This window comes from Planococcus citri, chromosome 1 (assembly GCF_950023065.1).
Source record: "Planococcus citri chromosome 1, ihPlaCitr1.1, whole genome shotgun sequence".
Classification (NCBI taxonomy): domain Eukaryota; kingdom Metazoa; phylum Arthropoda; class Insecta; order Hemiptera; family Pseudococcidae; genus Planococcus; species Planococcus citri.
Genome location: NC_088677.1, coordinates 18,582,146 through 18,602,958, shown reverse-complemented (window position 1 = coordinate 18,602,958; position 20,813 = coordinate 18,582,146). Strand labels below are relative to the sequence as shown.

Below are 20,813 nucleotides of genomic sequence, written 5' to 3'. Positions count from 1 at the left end.
ATAAATCCCCTGCTTCCTTTAATGAGAGTTTATAACGATAGGATAAATAAATTATTATTATTATTGATTTTCGATGGTTCTCGATTCCTCAAATTTTTCCTGGTTTATCATTCAAAACTTTCAAAAGAAGTTTATTCAAGGTTGAAAGATTTAATTACAAAAATTGGCAAAACAAAATTATGTACGACAAATAAACAAACAAAAAAAAATAAAAAAATGAATAAATTTAAAATTATGTACATAGAAAATTAAAGTCGCTAGCTGCAAATCGTTGAGATAGACATCGAACTCAAATTATGATTACTTTCTCCTAAACTTGTGCCTGCTCCTTGTATTACTTCATTATAACTTGGAGGCAAATCTTCTTCATTAGCTGGATCACGTTCGGTAAGTGGAATATCACCGATTGATATTGGTATGAATAAATCTAAATCACAGTTGGTATTTTCTGTATCCACTTTCACCTATAAAAACAAAAGTGTCGTCAAGTTTAGTTGAGTTAGACATCAGTTAGACTAACTATAAGTACCTATTCGATGTTCTTTTTGTCGAAGAACTTTTTAATAATAAATTCGAATAGATTATCTTACTTGTATTTCATATCTCATCCTAATTATTTGGCAGTTTTCAATAAATGGAAATTCAGCTAATGGCATTTGTACTGATTCGACCCATGAACGAGTAGTATTGGAATTTAAAGCTCTGATGTTGATGGTTTTTAGTTTTTCAATCGTGAATTTTCTATTCTCACCAGATCGCCATTCTGTTTTCTGAAAAATACATAGAAATAAATAAATAAACAACACTCAATTTGTTCGTTTAAAATATTGAAAGTTGAACTCGTTCAACTACTTAATTCTAGGAGCAAAAGTAGGCAGCTCGAATAACACATTTGTGAATGAAATTGCCTAATCGAATGCCTAATATAGTAAATGAAATACAACTTACTCTGTTCACATAAATGAAAATTTCACGAATTGAAAAGAAGCTGTCATTATTGGCCTTTAGAGATAATGGAATAGTCTCATTTTTAGCAAACCCACTTCTTGGCACAGAAGCTGTTAGTGAAATTTTCCCAGCAGGAAAACAACAACATTGGTAAAATCTTCTGTATCTTTCAACTACTGTGGGCGACTAAAAAAAAAAAAAATCGTTTTTTATAAAATTAAATAGAAAATTGATAAGCAAAATAAAACTATACAATTATTATAAGTTAGTTGGCTTACTCTAAGCGCAGGATAGTGATTCAGATTTAATAGATTGACCACCCTGAAGTAAGATTTCTTTTCAGCATTGTCGTGTTTTTCGAACATAACCGTAACTTTGGCATAATAAAATATACGTCCGTGAATTCCAACAAACGAAGCAGGTATATTCGGAGGTAGAGTAACACTGAACGGATATAAGTACTGTCCTGGCGTTAATTCAAATTTACCTATAAAATCGAATTTCAAGCAGTTTAGTGACAGGATATCACTTAGATAAGACTAATCGTTACGTAGGTAGGTATACAAGTACCCTCGATAAACTACGTCGTTAATACTTACCGATTTGTTGATCCAGGGGCACTACTGTTTTAAAATACTCTTCGTCACTTGTACGCCATACTCTTCCAAATTGTAGTTTACCTTTACTATCCGTCGTGGTCACCAAATCACTCCATTTTACTTTCGCTTTGCCTTTGATTTTTAATTTAATACCTGTCGAAGAAAAATATTAATTCGAAATGAATCACTTAATATTAAAGATAAGTATCTAAATAAGCCTACTTGATAGGTAAGTGAAAAAAAGTCACTTGCTTCGTTGAAAACTGACCATTTTCTATAATACATAATACTTACACGTAAGATTCCGAATTGTATTGAGCTTGAAAGCAACATGACCGGTGATTTGTTCACCTGTATTGTAGATCAAATCTGAACGATCGAAAAATATGCTCAAATTCACCAACGACATGGTTCTGTCGCACCGAATACACGAATATTGGCGCACTAATTGGGGCAACGTGTATTATAAACTGTTTTATCTAGAGTTATTGTTTAGTTACTTAAAAGGTACTCGAGTGGTTCTCAAGTTTCTTTATACCTACGTAAATTGATATAATATGAAAGAATATACCGAGCTGAAAATGATTCATCGTGACGAAAATTCACATTTGGAGATGATGAATCACGAGTATTTTAGGATATTTATGGTAGAAAAGTGAAATGCCAATGTGGGTAAAGGAAGTGTGCTGTAGCTATAAAAAGACGTCAGCAGCCCTTCATTGAGCGATAGAAATCAGTAATATGACGTTAACAATGAGATAATTTAATTAGTACGTAGGTTATATGTATACGCGATTAATGAAATAGTGCAAGTTCAAACGAATTGAATAAAAATATGTAATAAAAATGTGTATTAATGAGTTCAATTTGTGTAACAAATAGAGGAGCTATTATTAAAGCTTACATATTTGATAATGCAGTGACCTGTGTGATTTTTTTTTAGAAACATCACACTTATTCTGTCTCACTATCAATGACGAATTAAACGTATCTTGGATCTTATGAGGAAAAAAATTTCATTTTACATTGATGAAGTTGGAAATCATTGTATTGAAAATTGGAATGGTTCTTTCTTTTTAAATAGGTACTTAGATACTTTTTATAGAGATCAAATATGCTCAAATACTTAAACTTGTCCTTGTACGTACCTTCCTACACGTATCATTATTTCAATATAATCCCAACTCTCTAGATATCTAGATATATTATGCAAATATATGGGGTGTTTCATTTATTTCCAATAAGGTATCTTGCTTTCAGCACAATAATTTCATTTTTTTCGGCATTATATTGGTAAGTATTGATTTCAGAATGGAATTTTCCATTTTTTTATGAGATAAATCCAGCTGTAAACACTCTTTAAATTTTTATGGTCTTATGCAACGTGGCAATTGAAAAAAAAACACAATACCTACATAAGTATGTAGCAAATTACTTTGCTTTTTATTTGTAAAGGTTATAAAAAAAATAAGGGAACAATTGAAAAAATATCATTGTTCCAATCAATAGGTATGATATGAATTTATTGATATAGGGTACCTATATGGGCTATGTAAGTAATACTTACTTACCTGTCCACAAATTATGCATTACTTTTTAAATTATATTTTGTTTTCATTCAAGTAGGTATCCATATAAATTAATATCAATATTTCTTGTGGCTGGTAAATATCTCAACGGGTTTGCTATCGGAGGGTTTATAAGTAGCGTATACTTCCTGTTTGTTGGTTTCATCGAATTCAAATTCTGAAATCTCGGCATCGTCCTTATCCAAAGATAACAAAAAGTGATCGTCTCCGTGACTTGGTTCGTCCTGGATAAAAGCAATATCACCGATGGAGATCGGTATTGATAAATCTAAGTCGCAGTGGCCTGCACCTGGATCAGCTTCGATCTGTAGAATGACAATAAATTAGGCTTCGTAACGATTTTCCAACAATTCATCAAGTTCGCAAAGTGCTGTTAAAAGTTATGAAAGTAATCTAGAGAGGTTATAGGGAAGATAAATCATTGCAATTGGTGGCAACGATTTTTCAGAAATGAAATCCATAATATCGTACCAAAAACCGATTTATGATTTCAATGTTTTTACATTTTTTTTCAAGAAGCATCATGCATCATTTTTGATTTTTTTAAAATCTGCGATCCTTTGGGTCAACTGTGAGAAGGCAAACTGAAACTGCCCTTATAAGAGTCGGGGAGCCCCCCCCGATCCTCCAGGACAACTTTTTTCTTAAAGGGGGAGTCCTAATGAACATTTCTAGCCCTTGTACTCAAAAAAAGTGGCCCTACTTACAAAATTGCGGCCATTTTGATTGACAGGTCAGCCGAAATCGCAGATTTTGCGTTCCAACGTAGGACTAGCATATAATTTTAAGTGCTAAAGTGTCTTTTTCGATTTTTGGTGAATTTTCAAAAATCAAATTTTGGCCAAAATGTGAGAAAAAAAATCAAAATTTTACCAAATTCACCTAGAAAGCTGAAATTTGGGATACACCCTATTTTCGACCTGCCAAATCGATTGGAAACTGTTTCAAACCGTTTTGAGCAGTTCTGGAGCCTCCAGCAGATTTTTGAAACTCGAAATTGTCACAAAATTTTACCAAAATGGAGTTGGAAAGCTGAACTTTATTCTACAAACTAATTTCAATACGCTACAAAGTCAACTACAGGAGGATTTCAAGCCATTTTGGAGCATCCAGAGGTTTTTTGAAAATTACTGGAGCCTTCAGTAGATTTTTGAAACTTTAAATTTCCTAAAAATTTCATCAAACAGAGTTGTAAAGCAGAAATTTACTCTGCAAACTAATTCGATACGCTACGAAGTCGTCTTCTGGTGGATTTCAAGTCATTTTGGAGCCTCCAGCAACTTTTTGAGAGGTCGTATGGTGTTCTGGAAAATTGAGATTTCTCAAAAGTAGCTGGAAGCTTCAAAATCATTTGAAACCACCATGTAGTCAACTTCATATGGTATTGAAATCAGTTTGCGAAGTAAATTTCAGCTTACCAACTCCATTTAGTACAATGTTGCGAAAATTTCAAGTTTCAAAAATCCACTGGAGGCTCCAGTAATTTTCAAAAAGTCGCTGGAGGCTCCAAAATGATTTGAACCCACCTGAAGTCGTCTTCAGAGGGTGTTGAAATTGAAGTGTAGAGTAAATTTCAGCTTTCCATCTCCATTTGATGAAATTTTGTAAAAATTTCAAGTTTCAAAAATCTGATGGAGGCTCCAGTAATTTTCAAAAAATTGCTGGATGCTCCAAAATGACTTGAAATCCCCCTGTGGTTGACTTTGTAGCGTATTGAAATTAGTTTGTAAAATAAATTTCAGCTTTCCAACTCCATTTTGGTAAAATTTTGTGCGAATTTCGAGTTTCAAAAATCTGCTGGAGGCTCCAGAACTGCTCAAAACGGTTTGAAACCGTTTCCAATCGATTTGGCAGGTCGAAAATAGGGTGTATCCCAAATTTCAGCTTTCTTGATCAATTTGGTAAAATTTTGATTTTTTCCCTCTTTTTTGGCCAAAATTTGTTTTTTAAAAATTCCCCAAAAATCGAAAAACGCACTTTTGCACTTTAAATTTTGACAGGTGATAAAGTTTTGCTTGATTTTTCGATCTACTGTTGTACAGTTTGAAAAATTTTGTGCAAGTCCTATGTTGGGACGCAAAATCTGCGATTTCGGCTGACCTGTCAATCAAAATGGCCACCATTTTGTAAGTAGGGCCACTTTTTTTTTTGAGTACAAGGGCTAGAAATTCAAATTATGATTTTTTACCTGTTAGGAAATTTAAAATTTAAAGAAGAAAAATGAATAGTACTGAGCAAATGCCAAGGAAAAACTTTTGAAAATTCGAAATTTTTGAATCATCGAATTCAGATTTTAAAATTTCAATTCATTAATTTGCCGACTTCAACATTCGTCAAAATCGCAAATGTGATCAATAATTCATCAAATTGTCCGGAAAATTTCACTCAACTCGTAAAAGTTGCAAATTTTAAGCAGAATAGGCAGGTACCTACTCGTATGATCAATTTCTGAAAATTTTCCGACTTTTTGAATGTGGGGGTCCACCCAACCTCCCTCCCCCTCCCCCACCAGTACTTGAGTTTCTATGTGGCTTTGTAAGATCTTCATCAAATTAAAAAAAAATCTTTTCACGTTTTAAATATTTTTTTTTTTTTTTTTTTTTGATAAGAAATTCCCTCTTTGATTTTCACTTTAATCAATTGCTCTACTTCCATCAGTTGATAAAAAGGGTGGAGAAATCTTGGGAATGTAAAATAGTAAGGCCAATCAATTCAGATTTCTGATTCTACACGAAAATTATCACTTTTTCTTTTCTTTTTCTGCAATTTACTTACCCATAGTTCATATTTCAATATAATAATGTGACAATTTTCTAAATAAGGGTAATCCTTCTCTGGAACCGGTACGCTTTCTACTATCGTTGCCGAAGAATTTGCTTTGGCTGAACCCAACGTGAACGTTTTGAGTACATCCTTCGAATGGTTACGGTCCGATCCAGCTCGCCATTCAACTTTCTGTAGGTACAAAAAAATCCACAAAATTGAATTCAAATTGAGAGGCGAAATATCAGAATTAAGTACCTACACATTTATTAAAAAATCAAAACGTATACTTGGACAACGTAAGCTGTAATTTTTCTCAGAGGAACCGAACTATCGTTATTGATTTCCAATATTAAAGGAATAGTTTCATTGCTAACGAATCCACTTCGAGGAACACAAGCGCACATTCTCAATTCTCCGCAAGGAAAACAGCACATGGCGTAAAATTTCTTGAATTTTTGTTCTTCAACAGGAGCCTGCAAAAATGCTTTTTTCGTTTGATAAAAATGTTCAACAATTATAGGTAGGTATAGGTATACAATTTTCAGGAAAAAGGACATTCTTGTATTATTGAAAAAGATAGATTAAGATGTAAGATGTAGGTACCTAATTTAGTAGGTAAATCAAGTGTACCTACCTTCAATCTCGGGAAACAATTCAAGTTGAGGAAATTCTTAACGAAGAAAAATTCTTTCCTCGTTTTATCAAGGTGTCCAGAAATTTCAATCTTGGCAATTGCAAAATATGTAATTTTCCCATAAGAACCGGCAAAACTGGACGGAATATTTTTAGGTAAAAGGACACCGAAAGGGTATACGTGATCTCCTTGTGATAATTTGAAATCGCCTGTAAGCAAATAAGTATATTCATCGTTCATCTCTACCAATATACATTATCGACCGATCCTCTTTCCATCAAAAAAACCTACCAAGTCTTTCGTACAGAATAAGTTTGGATTTGAAATACTGCTCGTCAGATTGAATCCGAGTCGAACTACTTTGATTTCCTATTTCTTTGTCTTCAGACCATTCTACATCTGCTCTTCCTTCGAATTTTATTTTTATTTCTGCACAAAACACACAATTTATAGTAAGAATTACCACCTACCTACAATACCTTATCATTATATTTGCCATTACCTACATAAGTAGGTATACGTAATGCTTAAAAATAATCATGATAAAATTGAATTATCGATCACTTACTCGTGACAGGTTTCGCAGAATTGAAAAACATTCGAACCTTACCGGTCACCAATTGCCCCGGAGTATACGGTCCTCCACTTTGATCGAATATAATACTAAAATCAAACCCGGTCATCATTCGAATTTATCAAACCCTAATTGTCACCCAAACACGAACATCGTAACCGTCTACAATCGCCACATTACTCAATACTAAACTTATGCATACAGGTAAAAGGAAGATAAAAACCTCATCGAATATTATTTTCGAGCATCGAGTGTGTCGTAATCTCGAAAAAATATTTGTCGCAGCGCTAAATATGACGTAGCGTCATAAGTCATAAAAAAAATAGTGTCTAGGCTGATAAAACTACCTTCACCGTTCAACGTATCGTGGCAAGGATAGGTAGAAAGTAATTGTTTGTATTTATGATTCATTTTTTATTATCTTCGCTTTAATTCGTATTTAAATATAAAACATGTGATTCGAGCACGAAACTATTAAGGAAAAAACAGTGCTTCGATATGTATGTTGCTTTATAGAGATTATAGATTAATTATTGATTATAAATGTGATGGTTTAGTTATTGCATACTGTAGGTAAGTTGCAAAGTAGCTTAATACTGATTGTTGGAATCTCCTATCCGAGCAGTAAAATCATTAGATGAAACAATTACGATGTGCATTACTTCGCATTATACCTAGTGATCATGTTGAAATGAGTATTGGTTCATGTTTGGCTCATGTAATGAATCGAAAAAACAAACTTCCAAATTCCAATGCTTTGAAAGTTTTTGGGTTCATTCAAAATCAAAACATTGAAATGTAAACATGACCATTTCAAATTCAAATGTTATTGTATCGTATGGTTACCTAACAATCAAATCAAGTAAATAATTAGCAAACATAACGCATAACATTAGAAAGAAAAGCTGAGCTTCGCAGAGTAGGTATCTATGATTGTTTTCAGATTTACAATAAATTCTGACACTGATTTCACTTTCAGTGGGTATTGTATTGGGTAACTCTTCAATATAGGTATTATTCTATTTTCAATAAAATAAAAAGGACATTCAACTCAAAAACTCAACATCAACAAATCAACATCGACAAAATTTGACTTGACATGCAAAATTTTAAATTTTGCAAACTCAGCACAGAAAAAAAAATCGAAAAATTGTATAAACGAAAAAACGATGCATTTTAATTGGTCGAACCAACGATGACGTCACAATAACATTCAAATTTTCACACTGCCAATCCATAAAACAAACAATTGCTGATAATTTTTGGAAATTTTTTCGGCGAATTTGAAGCGAATTTGAAAGAATTAAAAAAATTTGATCAATATTTGCCATCATATAAAACAACCTCGAGCATTTATTTCTAGTCATAACCCTCGTTCAACTATCCCAATGCCCTACTTATACCAAAGTCAAACAGTAAAACGTTAAACGAACGATCAACAATTGAAATTTCCAGCTTGAAAATGATGTAAAATACGAATTTTGCGGTGAGTTATTTTTCCTATATCTTTGTATCACACTCTTACACTTATCAGTTTAACTTTGAATATGTTCGACTTATCTGTAATTAAACAGTTAACGTTCGAGTACGCGTGTACCGGGCGCGTTTATTACATTCAGTTCTCGAGCTACAGTGTTTCAGTGAAGTACTCATTTCATTTGTATTTCAGTTCGTTCCAAGATAAGAAAAAATGACCCAACAGTACGTGCTAATTACCGGAGGAGCTGGATATATCGGAAGTCATTGTGCTTTAGTTCTATTACAAAGTGGTTACGATGTTTTAGTGCTGGACAATTGTTCGAATACATATTCAGGTATATATCGTTGAAGTGAATTTTTTGGTCAAACTGTGAACGACATTTAGAAAATCCAAGGTTGAATTAATTATACGACTTATCGACGATAAGAAAAAGTGTTATTTCGATAACACGTTAGTTATATTATTGACCGTATTCTATTTTGTTAAAGCTAACAAAGATGATAAACCCGAATCGTTGAAACGAGTAGAAAAGTTGGCTGGAAAAACACTTTCGTACGTTTACGGTGATCTTTCGGATTGTCAAAAATTGAAGGATGTGTTTACTCTGGTGAGTATTTCTCGTAGTTGGCTTATACGATTTAATCGCTACAGATTTGTAAATTTGTATTTGTCTTTCCCTTTTCTAGTATAAGGTTTCGTGCGTTATACATTGCGCCGCTTTCAAATCAGTCAAAGAGTCTTGGGATCTACCTCTATTTTACTATACGAATAATGTTACCGGATCGTTGAATTTATTCCATGTAAGTTTATTTGTCTACGTCATGTATGATCAGATCAGATACCTTCCAAAGAGCCTGTTTAATTACACGACATTTTACAGACGATGTCAGAATGCGGAGTGAAAAATATAATTTTTTCTTCCTCTTCTACAGTGTACGGCGATCCGCAATTCCTGCCATTGACCGAAGACCATCCAACGGGTCAAAATTGTGCCAATCCGTACGGAAGGACTAAGTTCATGGTGGAGGAAATTCTAAAAGATTTAAGTTTATCCGATAAGGTATCTTGAACTTCGAATTATTCGCCTTTCCCATATTCTTTCTGTGTCTCTATAGAGAACTAAAACGTTTACAGGGATGGAAAGTATACTCGTTACGATACTTTAATCCGGTCGGAGCTCATCCCAGTGGCGAAATTGGAGAAGACCCGTTAGGTATACCCAATAACCTAATGCCGGTTGTATCCCAAGTAGCGGTGGGTAAACTGAAAGAGCTCGCTGTGTACGGTGACGATTACAATACACCTGATGGAACAGGTAAACTACCCATAAACTACACGATGATCTCTAATTATTCGGTGGTATTCATTGTGTTATTTGATCAGGTGTACGGGACTATATTCATATCATGGATCTAGCCGAAGGTCACACTGCCGCAGTTAGTAAACTTTTGACCGAAAAAGAAGACGGTATTTTTAAAGCTTATAATTTAGGCACAGGTTCCGGTGTGTCTGTATTAGAGGTAAACTATCCTATTTTGCCTCGAAAATATCGTACCAACTAATAATTTATGTAACGATTGCGTTATCTTTTTTTCTCAGGTAGTGAAAACTTTCGAAAAAGTCAACAAAATAAACATTCCGTATAAAGTCGCCCCTCGACGACCTGGCGACGTTGCCTCTTCTTACTGTGCTGTCGATTTAGCCAAAAAACAACTAGGCTGGGAAGCTAAACACGGTCTAGATGAAATGTGTACGTATTCGAAATACCTATTTTTTAAACCAGCTCTTTCATCAGTAGGTAAATTTGTTATCTAATCTGTGGGTGGTTCTTTCCGTAGGTCGAGATTCCTGGAATTGGCAATCGAAGAACCCGAACGGTTACCGAAAATAATTTTAATCGCATCTTGGTGCCATTTACACGACGAAATCATGCATTTACCATATTTTAAAATAATTTTATTGGAAAATTTTATTTAAAATGTATTTTTCATTGTTTTTTTGACTAGTCTGTTAAAAAATGATTTTATTTCTACGATGGAAATTTGTATTTTTTTGGCGCTTCTTCTTCTTTCATTAGACGAAAGAACTCGTCGATTTTATCCTCGTGGTCGTAATTCAAATAGGCGTTCGTTACGAAGAAACTGATCGGGATAATGATCAGTACGTGTAGTTTCGGGTAATCGCAACCGTACGTTAACAGCTCGAGTAAGTGCAGGAAGAGGATTTGATAGTGGATCTGAAATGTATCCAGATTATGGTCAATCGTACTTTTTGATTTAAAATATTTGTTCGTACTTACTATTTTGATCGAGATGACTCGTTTCTTCCAAGTCCAATATCGATCGTAAGGATTCATTTCGTAAGTAACCAAGAAAGCGACATAAACGATTAGATTAATGGCACTATCGACGAAAGCGAAAAATACGCAATGACTTCCCGGATAATATTTCACACAACACCAACTCGTTCCGATGAAAAGAGCGTGTTTGAAGATGTGCGGATATGTCGTATGGTTCCGTTTACTGATTATTAAAAGTACCTGGAATACGAACAGATCAACAATTACCTAATAAAATGTTAAGGTTTTTTGACTGAAGAAAAATACTATCCCTTACTGTATGCAGAAGGTCGATCACTTTCACGATGAAATGGAGATAAACGTAATCAGCTAGTTCGATAGATCCTTCGGTACGAATCCTACTCAGAGGTTCGCACATAGAATTGAAATCGTACCACCAATACTGCAACCCCTGTTTTGAAAAAAAAAATTTTAAATATCTAGGGCCTCTGTTATACCTTTCTAGTATAATTCAATAGGTATTTTCTCACTTTGTAGAATAATTTCAGGTTCAGTATCGCCATCAAAAAATTATACAAGAAATATAGTTTCCATAATTTATTCGGTTTTCGATCCTTCATCAGTCTGGGTCCAATCCATAGAATAAACGAAACATATACGAGCATTATGCATCCTATCGGTATAGGATTCGGAATGAGGAATTTGCTATTTGTTCTAAGATCTGCAATGATCAAAGTACAACGTGAGGTGATTTTCTAATCAGCGTAATGATTTAAATTTAAAAAGAGGGGTTTCTAAACTTACCCGCCATTTCAGTGAAGACAACGTTGAATCCTTTTTTGATAGCTGTTGTGTATTGGAACTTGGACCCCATTTTGATCAGCTACTGTAAGAGTAAAATTATACTTAATACTTAGTGTTTTAGGTTTATTTCGAGGTGAATTTGATGTAAAGAAAAGACGTGCTCGTACATTTTTTACACACGTTTATTTGATACCTATTTAGCAAGTATAATTTCTAGTAGGAGGTGACATAGATTTATGATTTGTATATTTTGTCAACACGTTCGTTTTGTATGGTTTTTTATATTTTCAATTCGAAGATAAATTTTGGTAAATGAATTTGTAATACAACATTAATTTCTGCATTAAATATTTTTAAAAAAAATTTAAAAATTAAAAAAAAATAGACCAAATGACCATAATGAAGATAATCATTAGTTAACATGGGTATTTGGCAGTAAGTAAAAAGTACCTAGGTACCTATCTGTGGCTCTCTACTGGTTTAAAAATCTTACCTTGACCAGAATTTCAACATCAAATTTGATGTCGAATTCAACAAATGAACATAACACAGCTAAAATCAGTCAAGTATTCACTATAAATTCTATTTATTATTATTTTTTTAAACGAATGCAAATTAATTAGACAATTAACACGTACATCGAACATGAAAAATTCACGAAAAAAGTCCAATTTTTTACGATTACCGAACAGGTACATCACGTCCAAGGGTATCTCACTACAATGCGACGAAATTCGACTGAAAAAATTAATTAGACCTTTATTATCATCTTCACAATCTCGCTGTATCATTTTCCGATTCATTAGTCGGTATGAGTAAAGTACGAGCCGTTGAACCGTTATCAAACTGCGATATTTATGCGTTTTAAAGTAAAGTGAAGACAATTATCAAGTTTTAAAGAAGAAACAGCACGACAAAAATTACACACGATTCCGTTATGTGTCAGTTTTAAGAGATGTGTTTTATAAGTTGCATAAATGATCGGTTCAAGGGGCAAACCTGATAACTTTTTTTTATCGTCAGAAGCTTCAGAACCCGTAAAAATTTTGCCATTTTGAGAATAGGAAGTTCAAACAGCTAGAGCTAAACATCTTTGAAGGAGATGGAGGGGAGGGATAGTTGAGGAGCTTTGCAGGCAAAAGATGTTTTAAAGTGATACCGAAATTTAAAAGAAAAAAATCATGAAACTGAATAAAATTGAATTTTTGAAATGTAAGATATTTTTTAAAAATTTTAAAAAATAAGTATATTCGAAAATTTTAGGAAAAAATCTTCAAGATTTTAGGAACAATGGACTGGTAGTTTTTGAATTCTTCTTCTCTGAAAAATATTGCACTTACCTACTTTCAAGGGAACCTCATTGCGTGTACAGCAACCGATTAAACACGATTTTTTTTTAAAGCAATCGTAAAACTATAACTCCTATAAAGGTCCAAAGGTCTCCACATTTCAATTTTTGCCAATTCCTCCAAACAAAAAAAATAATAAAAATGCAAAAATCTGCATAAATATAAAACAGTAAAATAGTAATTCCATCATACATATCGAGCGTTAAAAACTTGAAAAGTCATAGGTTCCCAAAGTATTTTTTGAGCCAAAAATGTTTTGAAAAATTGATCAAAACTGGTCAAAAAATGCGGTCAATTTTTAATATTTAAAAAGACGATTCACACATTTGCGCCGGTTTTCGACAATTTTGGCCTTGGGCTCAAAAATACCTTTCTAGATGCGCAGACTAGAAATCCAGCAAAAACCCCAGAAAACTCAATTTGTGACTAGAAAAAACTATTCCCAAAGTTTTAGAATATGTCCCTTCGTATTTTTCGACCATTTTCAAGAAATCTTTCAAGAATTTCGAGTCAAAAAAATACCCTAATGGATCCTTTGACTTTTTGACACTCGGTACATAATGGAAATAACTATTTTACTGTTTCAAATACATTTTTTCGTTTTTTGTTTTTTTTTTTGAAGGGGGGAGTATCTAAAAATCGAAATTTTTGAGACCTTTGGACACCAGTGGTACACACAGTTTTGTGAATGAGCAGCTTCAAATTTTATAGTAGACTACCCCTGGGATCTTTTTTTTTGTTGAAAAAATCCGGTCAAATCAGTTTCTACATACCCGTTACTTGAAGTAAATTTTTCATTTTTTTATTATTCACTTTTAATTGGGGAGGGGGGGCATGGTAATTGAAAATTGGCGCTGATGGTCAGTCATAATTTATCTGAATAGAATTGTCATTCATTTGAATAATTCTTTTAACTAAAAAATTCTTTAAATGGAATTAGAAAATGGTATAAAATTTTCATTTTTCATCTCCAATTAATGAAAAAATTTCAATTGAATTAAAAGAGAATCGTAGTTTTGAAATAAATAAACGAAAAATATACATATTTCAAAGTATAGGTACCTAGTTATACTGGTAGTATTGAATATTTTTCAGAAAGTGATGGACATAAATTCGATATCATTTTTAAAAATGCTGCAGTTTAAATTAGGTTAAGTTAAAATCTTGAAAGTTTACCTGTTTGGCGAATGTTAAAATTTTTTAAGTATGTACCTATCTATTTTCGTTCTTAAATTTCTAAATATGTAAAATTGAAAAAAGTTGAAATTTTTAGGTCATTTTATTTAAATTTTGAAATAAGTAGAAATTGAAATTAGTGTTTTGGTTCCACGTTCAAAATTTTTTAGGTTTAATTGGTTGACTTTGATTTAAATTTCAAAACTCTATGGGTTTGGAAAATGTATGAGTAGATAGTTTTATGATATGCTTTCAGTTTTTTGTTTTTAAAATTTAGTAGAAAGACGTAGGTAGACGATTTTCACTGAAAAATTCGAAAAAAGAAAATTGAAAAACCAACGGGAGAGGTCAATTAATTATTCGATAAAACTATCCCTTCAAGATTCTTTTAGAAATCTTTCAATTTCTCATCAAAATTTTTCAATTGAGGTTACTTTATGTTTTTTTTCCAAGTTGGTAAGTAAGTATAAAATCTTTTATTTTTTTGGATCAAAAATTAGAATTCTTTAAACGGAATTAAAAAAGAGCATAAAATTTTCATCTCTGATTTCACTTTCAAAACGTAGGTAATAAAAAAGAAATATTTCAATTAAATTAAAAGAGAGTGTAGGTATAGTTTCAAAATAAATCAATAAAGAATTAATTTTAAATTTAAATTTCTTTTTGGGTTTGGCTTTAGTAAATGAAGAAATTTATGGATTGGGTTGGTTTAAAATTCAAAATTGGACGAGTTCATCAAAAATTCAGAATGATTGACTTTGGTTTAAATTTCAAAACTTGACGGGTTTAGAGATAGTTTTATGATATGTTTTCAATTTTTGAAATTTAGTAGAAAGGCGTGGGTAGGTAGACGATTTTCACATATTTTCTTTTACTCGACACGTTAAGGATTAAAGAAATCGAAAAAAGAAAATTAAAAAACCAACGATTGGAGATCAATTAGGTATCTATAATATTATTCGATAAAAGTATCCTTTCAAGATCGTTTTAGAAATCTTTCAATATTTCTGATCAAAATTTTTCAATTTAATTTCTTATTATTTTTTTCAAGTTGGTAAATTTAAAATCTTTAAAATTTTATTTTGGATCAAAAATTACCTAATGGTAAGTAGTACATATAAGGAGAAGGACATGAGTTCGTGCAATTATATCAAACGTTTAAAAACCCTTAGAAAAAATTCATCAATAACGAATATTTTTACAATTTTAGAATATTTTGTCTGACTTTCAAGAACTTGGAAAACATTTTTCAGAATTCCAATTAATGAGATTTCATTATTAGATTTGAAGCGAAAAACATATTTACGACTTGAAACTTTTCTCGCAGAGAAGATTTTACCTACCTCCATTTTTTCCAACTTGACAGGTCTCTATGTAGGGGGCTAACATAGTTTGGAGGGCACGGATGAGGAAGTGAGGAAAGGTTTATCTTGAAAAAAGAATTCTAAAGTATTATGCTCAGATATGTAAAATTTTAAAATAATTTATACCTACAGACATCAATTTATTTTTCTTCTTTTTTGATAGGTATTTTTCAACTTAGGGAGTTTCCTACAAAGGGATATACATCTTTGAATATTCTTTGAGCGTTGCTAGCGACGACGCGACGGGTGGATTTGCTAGTTTAAAAAATAAAAAAATGATTTAAAAACCTTTTTTACGGTGGTAACCATCGTCGAGTTTTCAATAAAAAGTAAAATTATTTGGCTACCAAAACTATTCAGCTGGAGCGTTATGCTTCTAATGCCAGTCAAACTACAATCCGCACCATTTTTGCAAAAAGTATCTCTGCGTCCATTTTTCAATGGCTAAATAAGTATAAATTAATCATCAACGGTGATACTATTTCTGAAATTCATTCTTTAAATTTGTTATTAAATTAGTACGCGCATCGCTATGCATAACTTCAATATAGGTTTACTTTGCGCTTTAACTTTAATGCTTCTCGTATCATTCGGTAAGAATTTTTACAATCGTACCTATTCTATGTAATAATATCTATGTATTATGTACGATGTATGCATTATTAATTCTTTTAAGAATCATCTTCCATATATAACTTTTTTCGATGTACTTATAGGAAACGGGTTGAAATGTTGGGTATGTGATGACACGAAGGCAGCCGAGGCGGGTCCCTTTAACTGCAACGATACGAGTAAATTTAAGGAAGCAGACAAAGCTACTGATTACACAACCCTTGCACCCCCCGCGAATACTCCAGCTAAAAAAGACGGTTGCTACACTTTGAGGGTGGAAGTTGAAGCTGGTGAGAATCACGAAAGTTATCTACTTACCTTTTTTTTTGTTTTCACCGTTATGTAACAAATTATACGATCGTTACTTTAATTTACTTATTCGTGGAAGTTTTAAGATACTCGTATGGATACATTCAGGCATTTTTTTGTAGTCGTCTCTCGTCTTCTGATTTTAGTGATGGAATAGTTGCAGATAAACTGAATTTAAGTTGCTTACATCTTGTTTATTATTTTAGGTAAATGGCGTTTTAAACGAGATGGAGCGCAGCTTGAAGCTGCTGAAGACGGTAAAAAGAGATGCGAAGAGTTAGCAAAAACAGCATTAGGAACGGTGGCACCAACGGAAAAAAATCATAATTGTGAATTTTGTTTTGAGAACGGATGCAATAAGGTCGATTTCGCCGCCGCCGCCGGCGGCTCCACCACCACCGGTTCCTCCGTCTCCATACGAGCAAACAGTTTCATTTATTGCATTGTGATTTTTGCTTTGTTTATACGTAAATTTCTATCGAGTGATTTATTAGTAAAATTATTCTAATTTTAAATACGATGTTTGGTCACCAAATGTTTACGTAGGTTACTTAGTATAATAACTTAAACTTAAGAGTTATAAATTTTTGGTTGTATTTTTATGATAAGCGGTATATTTTTCGCGATTGCTAAGTCAAATAAATATTTTCTTTTCGTGGTTTACTCGTATTATATTTGTCTTCGATGAAGGGAGAGCGACGGTATTTTAATGAATTTCGAGAATCCTGCTTTTACCTACTTCTATAGAAAGATGCTTCCACATTATTCGAGTGGTGATGTGCAATAAATATGTAGGTACCGTATTTTCGTTTAAGCGGGCATACCTACGTAAGGTAAAGACTCAAAGTATTCTGAAAAACAAAGGTTCTCATTTTGTTTCGATTTTTGATTTTCCAAGAGTAAACTCTACGAAAAAACGAAGTCCATTCTAGCTCACTCATTTACTCTGCAGAAGAAAGGTTGAAGACCATTTGGATTGATAAGCATCGTAATTAGTGCACTTCAGTGCAGTTATTCTCAATGCTTGGCTCGAGCAGCGTTTTTATTATAAATTTTTGACGAGTGATGTGCAGCTATTAACAATGTCCATTCGATCTGAATCGAAAACAAAACAAAAACAACACGATTCAATCGGTAACTCGAACAAGGTGTATTCTTTAGCAATTTTTTGTATAATTTCTCTGTGAGTAAAATCCATCGAATACTTTTACCTACTCAAGGAGAAATCAAACAAAAAATGTTACAGAATGAATCCTGTATTGAGTAGTATTGAAAATAAAAAATAAAAAAAGGCTTAAAAATAAAATAAAAACGTAAAACACATCAAACTCGATAATTATAGAGACAGTCGTTTTCATTTATAATTTGCTTGTCTACCTATTTTATTTATAGGTACCTATAACCTTTTTGGATCAGCATATTGCAACATTTTCCAAACTCTGTCTTGCACAAGTCATTTGTCGGGAATGATCCCAATTTGTTTGGAATTGGATAGGTGCCTATAACTTATTTCTAGATCACTCATCAATCATCATAATGATTCAAACATTTCTTTAACTGATCCAGATTCCTCACCATATGCACCAGCAGACCACTTCATCGTCATTTTCACATATGGGTGTGTCTGTTTTTTCTCTCAAATGAATGGCACAAGATGCAATGAAACCAGATTGACTTGCTCTGGTTTGGAAAGTCTGAAGTAACGAAGTAGATTTGTGTATTCCAGAGATGCACTTCTGTAATCAGCAAATTCAGATGAATCTAATTCTGCCAATTTCATGTCTTGAACTGTTCTTTGTTATCATCAAATCTGAATTTAGACGAGACATTTGATTTGATACATTCTAAAAGAAACTTATGTATTGTCGATGATGATTAATGAAGCAGACAAGGTGTAATACTATGATAGAACAGTCTGATTTGTTGAGACAAATTGAGTGAATGAAATGAACAAAAAAACTTAAACAAATTTCACCCCTGAAACAACCTATTTCACACTTGAAAACAATCAAAAAGCACAATAATATTTATCATGAACAGAAAATTATAATGCAAAAAAATCACTATGATTAACTTCCAGAATGAAACTGATTTGATTCAGTTGCAGATCATTTGGTTTTAGGTAAATTTTCCTATGAATTCTGTACCTGATTTCAAATGTAAATCTGCCTATACATTCAAAAAAAAAAAAAAAATCTTGGGGGGATAATTAAAAATAAAAAATGAGATAAAGAAGGCATTTCGAGCTTTTCAAAAGAAATAAAAAATAACAGATGAATGCAAAAGAAAACATAATGCACGCAAGATTTACAAATAATAGGTATACCATCTTCGTCAAAAACAAGAAAACAAAATAAATCGATGTACCTACCTTGACAATCAGTCAAAATTATAGCTCAATGCGATAGAAAAATTATAAAATAATAATCATAAATTTAGGCAAATTCACGAAGTGAATAACGATTGAATCAAATCAAATCATAAAATACCTATTAATATAAAAAGAAATAAATTCTATTGAATTAAATATCCATAATCCCTTTAAATTTCAAAATTTATCCAAAATTTTAATGAAAATTGGAAACAAAAAACTTCCCATAAGAAAATAATAGAAAATTAACGTAGGTAGGTATGATTCTGAATTTTTAGTGTGTTCTTCGCCTCAACGAGAGCTCTAATTTGATATTTTTACAAGCTTTCTATGGTGAAAAATAATGTATTCGGTCATTTTGGAGAACTTTGAAGCCCCACAGCTCCGCCAAAAAAAAAAAAAAAAATTGGAAATTGAAGTAGGTACTTTTACCTACCTACTTACGTTCCTTTTTTGTTTTTGTAATTTTGAATAAAATAACCGATGTTTTGAATCGAATTAGGTGCTCATTTTTCTCATCGTTAGATTTTTTAAAAACGAAAATTCCAATTCAACAGATTTAAATAATTTCTATTACAAATAATTCAAGCGGAAACACTTGGATAAATTGCGTGAAATTGTTACAGATTTGAACGCAATTGTACATTCATGTAGCATCTTTAGTCTTTACCATGTTAAATAAACACCTTGAAATTAATTAGAATAGGTACCGAAATCTCAAGTTCATATAAACTCATTGGCCGTAAGACAAATGAACATCTAAACTGAGTCTTATATTTTTTTTAGGTATCTTCAACTTACATTTTACCTACATTCTTGTTTCACGGTTACCTAAAATTTTTACAATTTTTTCTCAATGAAATAAAATAATCTACGAACTACCTATTCCAAGTAGGTATCATGAAAACAACGGTACTCTGAAACCAAATCACATAACCAATTATTACGTAAGTACGAATCTACCACTCAATAGGCTAATTATATCGATGATTCAATTAAATGTTTCGGAACAGTAACTGCAAATCTGTAACAGATGTTCCAATGTCGTGGCCAAGGGAAAAATCATCCTTCAGTGATCCGATAATTGGCGTGTAATTGAATAAACGCATGCCCTCTTTCAATTATAGGGTGGGGTTTGTAATATATTTTCAATATAAATAGTTGACGAAAAAACAACATTAATCAGTAGTTACTTTTGATTTCATCTAAAGTCATCAATTCATTTAAAACAACGATACCTACCAGGTAAGAAGATTTACATGTAATTAAATTTCGAATGTAATTTTTTTTTCAAATCCATCTACAGTAAAACATGCTTAGTCAACACATCTACTTGCGTTTACTTTTCAATCGTTACAAGTTGCTTCACTTTTCCATATTGATTTTAATTTTCATATTTTGATTTCACAAAACTGTAATTTTTTTAATACTCAGTTTTGCAACATTTTTCGTTCGAATTAATTCAGCAATTTATACAAATAATTTTACAGCCATGAAATTCTTCGTCGTCGCTTTGCTTCTCGTACTCATCGTCGCTTCAGTTCTCGCTTCGGACAAAAAATCCGAAAAAGAAAAAGTCAAACAGAAGAGCGATAAAAAAGGAGAAAAAATGAAAGGCGCTGAATCGATCTACCACCAGTTGCCAGTGCCATTCGTCCATTACCCGTATCCATTTGTGAACAGTTACTCGAACAGATACTTCCCTTATGGGTATGCTGGTGGTGTAGGATACGGTGGTATTCCTTATGGAGGTGCGGGATATGGCTGGGGTTACAATAATTATTACTAACGCGTTATGATTAGAAAATTATCTATTTCTGCGAATATTTATTTGCAAATACACGATGGCTATTTGAACAATTTTTTTGTATATTTTTTCATTAACTTACCTACTGGTTCGTAAAACATGAATAACACAGATAATGAACTGAGATTGTTC

The 20,813-nt window shown here is 32.4% G+C and overlaps 4 protein-coding genes and 1 long non-coding RNA gene across 8 annotated transcripts; 2 read left to right on the top strand and 3 right to left on the bottom strand.

Annotated features, from left to right (window-relative positions):
- Positions 1–130: 130 nt before the first annotated feature.
- Positions 131–2,825, bottom strand: LOC135849670 (arrestin domain-containing protein 17-like). The gene is made up of 6 exons (XM_065370175.1): positions 1,842–2,825; positions 1,548–1,700; positions 1,227–1,435; positions 949–1,134; positions 591–770; positions 131–464 (listed from the first exon to the last, which is right to left on the bottom strand). The coding sequence occupies exons 1-6, from the start codon at positions 1,954–1,956 to the stop codon at positions 258–260; spliced, it is 1,050 nt and encodes a 349-aa protein (XP_065226247.1). The 5' UTR covers positions 1,957–2,825; the 3' UTR covers positions 131–257.
- Positions 2,826–2,959: 134 nt separating this feature from the next.
- LOC135849668 (arrestin domain-containing protein 1-like) lies at positions 2,960–7,361 on the bottom strand. The gene is made up of 6 exons (XM_065370172.1): positions 7,105–7,361; positions 6,828–6,965; positions 6,537–6,745; positions 6,190–6,375; positions 5,912–6,091; positions 2,960–3,441 (listed from the first exon to the last, which is right to left on the bottom strand). The coding sequence occupies exons 1-6, from the start codon at positions 7,220–7,222 to the stop codon at positions 3,193–3,195; spliced, it is 1,080 nt and encodes a 359-aa protein (XP_065226244.1). The 5' UTR covers positions 7,223–7,361; the 3' UTR covers positions 2,960–3,192.
- Positions 7,362–8,386: 1,025 nt separating this feature from the next.
- LOC135849669 (UDP-glucose 4-epimerase-like) lies at positions 8,387–10,625 on the top strand. The gene is made up of 9 exons (XM_065370173.1): positions 8,387–8,596; positions 8,780–8,924; positions 9,079–9,197; positions 9,277–9,390; positions 9,471–9,650; positions 9,725–9,905; positions 9,974–10,110; positions 10,190–10,340; positions 10,429–10,625. Exons 2-9 carry the CDS (start codon positions 8,801–8,803, stop codon positions 10,479–10,481), a joined length of 1,059 nt encoding a protein of 352 aa, XP_065226245.1. The 5' UTR covers positions 8,387–8,596; positions 8,780–8,800; the 3' UTR covers positions 10,482–10,625.
- On the bottom strand, positions 10,475–12,478 carry LOC135849671 (very long chain fatty acid elongase 1-like). Of its 4 annotated transcripts, none has more exons than XM_065370179.1 (7): positions 12,332–12,478; positions 12,187–12,245; positions 11,694–11,772; positions 11,420–11,610; positions 11,206–11,340; positions 10,890–11,129; positions 10,475–10,826 (listed from the first exon to the last, which is right to left on the bottom strand). In XM_065370179.1, exons 3-7 carry the CDS (start codon positions 11,761–11,763, stop codon positions 10,620–10,622), a joined length of 843 nt encoding a protein of 280 aa, XP_065226251.1. In that variant the 5' UTR covers positions 11,764–11,772; positions 12,187–12,245; positions 12,332–12,478; the 3' UTR covers positions 10,475–10,619. The 4 variants fall into 4 exon arrangements, with proteins under 4 accessions (XP_065226251.1, XP_065226249.1, XP_065226250.1 ...); XM_065370177.1 differs by having other exon boundaries at positions 11,694–11,775; positions 12,332–12,477; XM_065370178.1 differs by having other exon boundaries at positions 12,187–12,469.
- A 7,283-nt stretch (positions 12,479–19,761) lies between these two features.
- Positions 19,762–20,734, top strand: LOC135849664 (uncharacterized). The gene is made up of 2 exons (XR_010559602.1): positions 19,762–20,119; positions 20,365–20,734. It is a non-coding gene; the product is annotated as an uncharacterized LOC135849664 (long non-coding RNA).
- The last annotated feature ends 79 nt before the right edge of the window (positions 20,735–20,813 follow it).

Excerpts from the sequence above, each read along its gene's own strand:
- LOC135849668 (XM_065370172.1), bottom strand. The coding sequence starts at position 7,222 with ATGATGACCGGGTTTGATTTTAGTATTATATTCGATCAAAGTGGAGGA. Across the intron at positions 6,966-7,104 it reads TTCTGCGAAACCTGTCACGA|AAATAAAAATAAAATTCGAA; the intron begins GTAAGTGATCGA and ends TGTTTTGTGCAG. Across the intron at positions 6,376-6,536 it reads ATTGTTTCCCGAGATTGAAG|GCTCCTGTTGAAGAACAAAA; the intron begins GTAGGTACACTT and ends GCATTTTTGCAG.
- LOC135849670 (XM_065370175.1), bottom strand. The coding sequence starts at position 1,956 with ATGTCGTTGGTGAATTTGAGCATATTTTTCGATCGTTCAGATTTGATC. Across the intron at positions 1,135-1,226 it reads ATCACTATCCTGCGCTTAGA|TCGCCCACAGTAGTTGAAAG; the intron begins GTAAGCCAACTA and ends TTTTTTTTTTAG. Across the intron at positions 465-590 it reads GGATGAGATATGAAATACAA|GTGAAAGTGGATACAGAAAA; the intron begins GTAAGATAATCT and ends TTGTTTTTATAG.
- LOC135849671 (XM_065370179.1), bottom strand. The coding sequence starts at position 11,763 with ATGGGGTCCAAGTTCCAATACACAACAGCTATCAAAAAAGGATTCAAC. Across the intron at positions 11,611-11,693 it reads TGTCTTCACTGAAATGGCGG|ATCTTAGAACAAATAGCAAA; the intron begins GTAAGTTTAGAA and ends TGATCATTGCAG. Across the intron at positions 11,130-11,205 it reads TGATCGACCTTCTGCATACA|GTACTTTTAATAATCAGTAA; the intron begins GTAAGGGATAGT and ends TTCGTATTCCAG.
- LOC135849669 (XM_065370173.1), top strand. The coding sequence starts at position 8,801 with ATGACCCAACAGTACGTGCTAATTACCGGAGGAGCTGGATATATCGGA. Across the intron at positions 9,198-9,276 it reads TGAAGGATGTGTTTACTCTG|TATAAGGTTTCGTGCGTTAT; the intron begins GTGAGTATTTCT and ends TCCCTTTTCTAG. Across the intron at positions 10,111-10,189 it reads CCGGTGTGTCTGTATTAGAG|GTAGTGAAAACTTTCGAAAA; the intron begins GTAAACTATCCT and ends TTTTTTTCTCAG.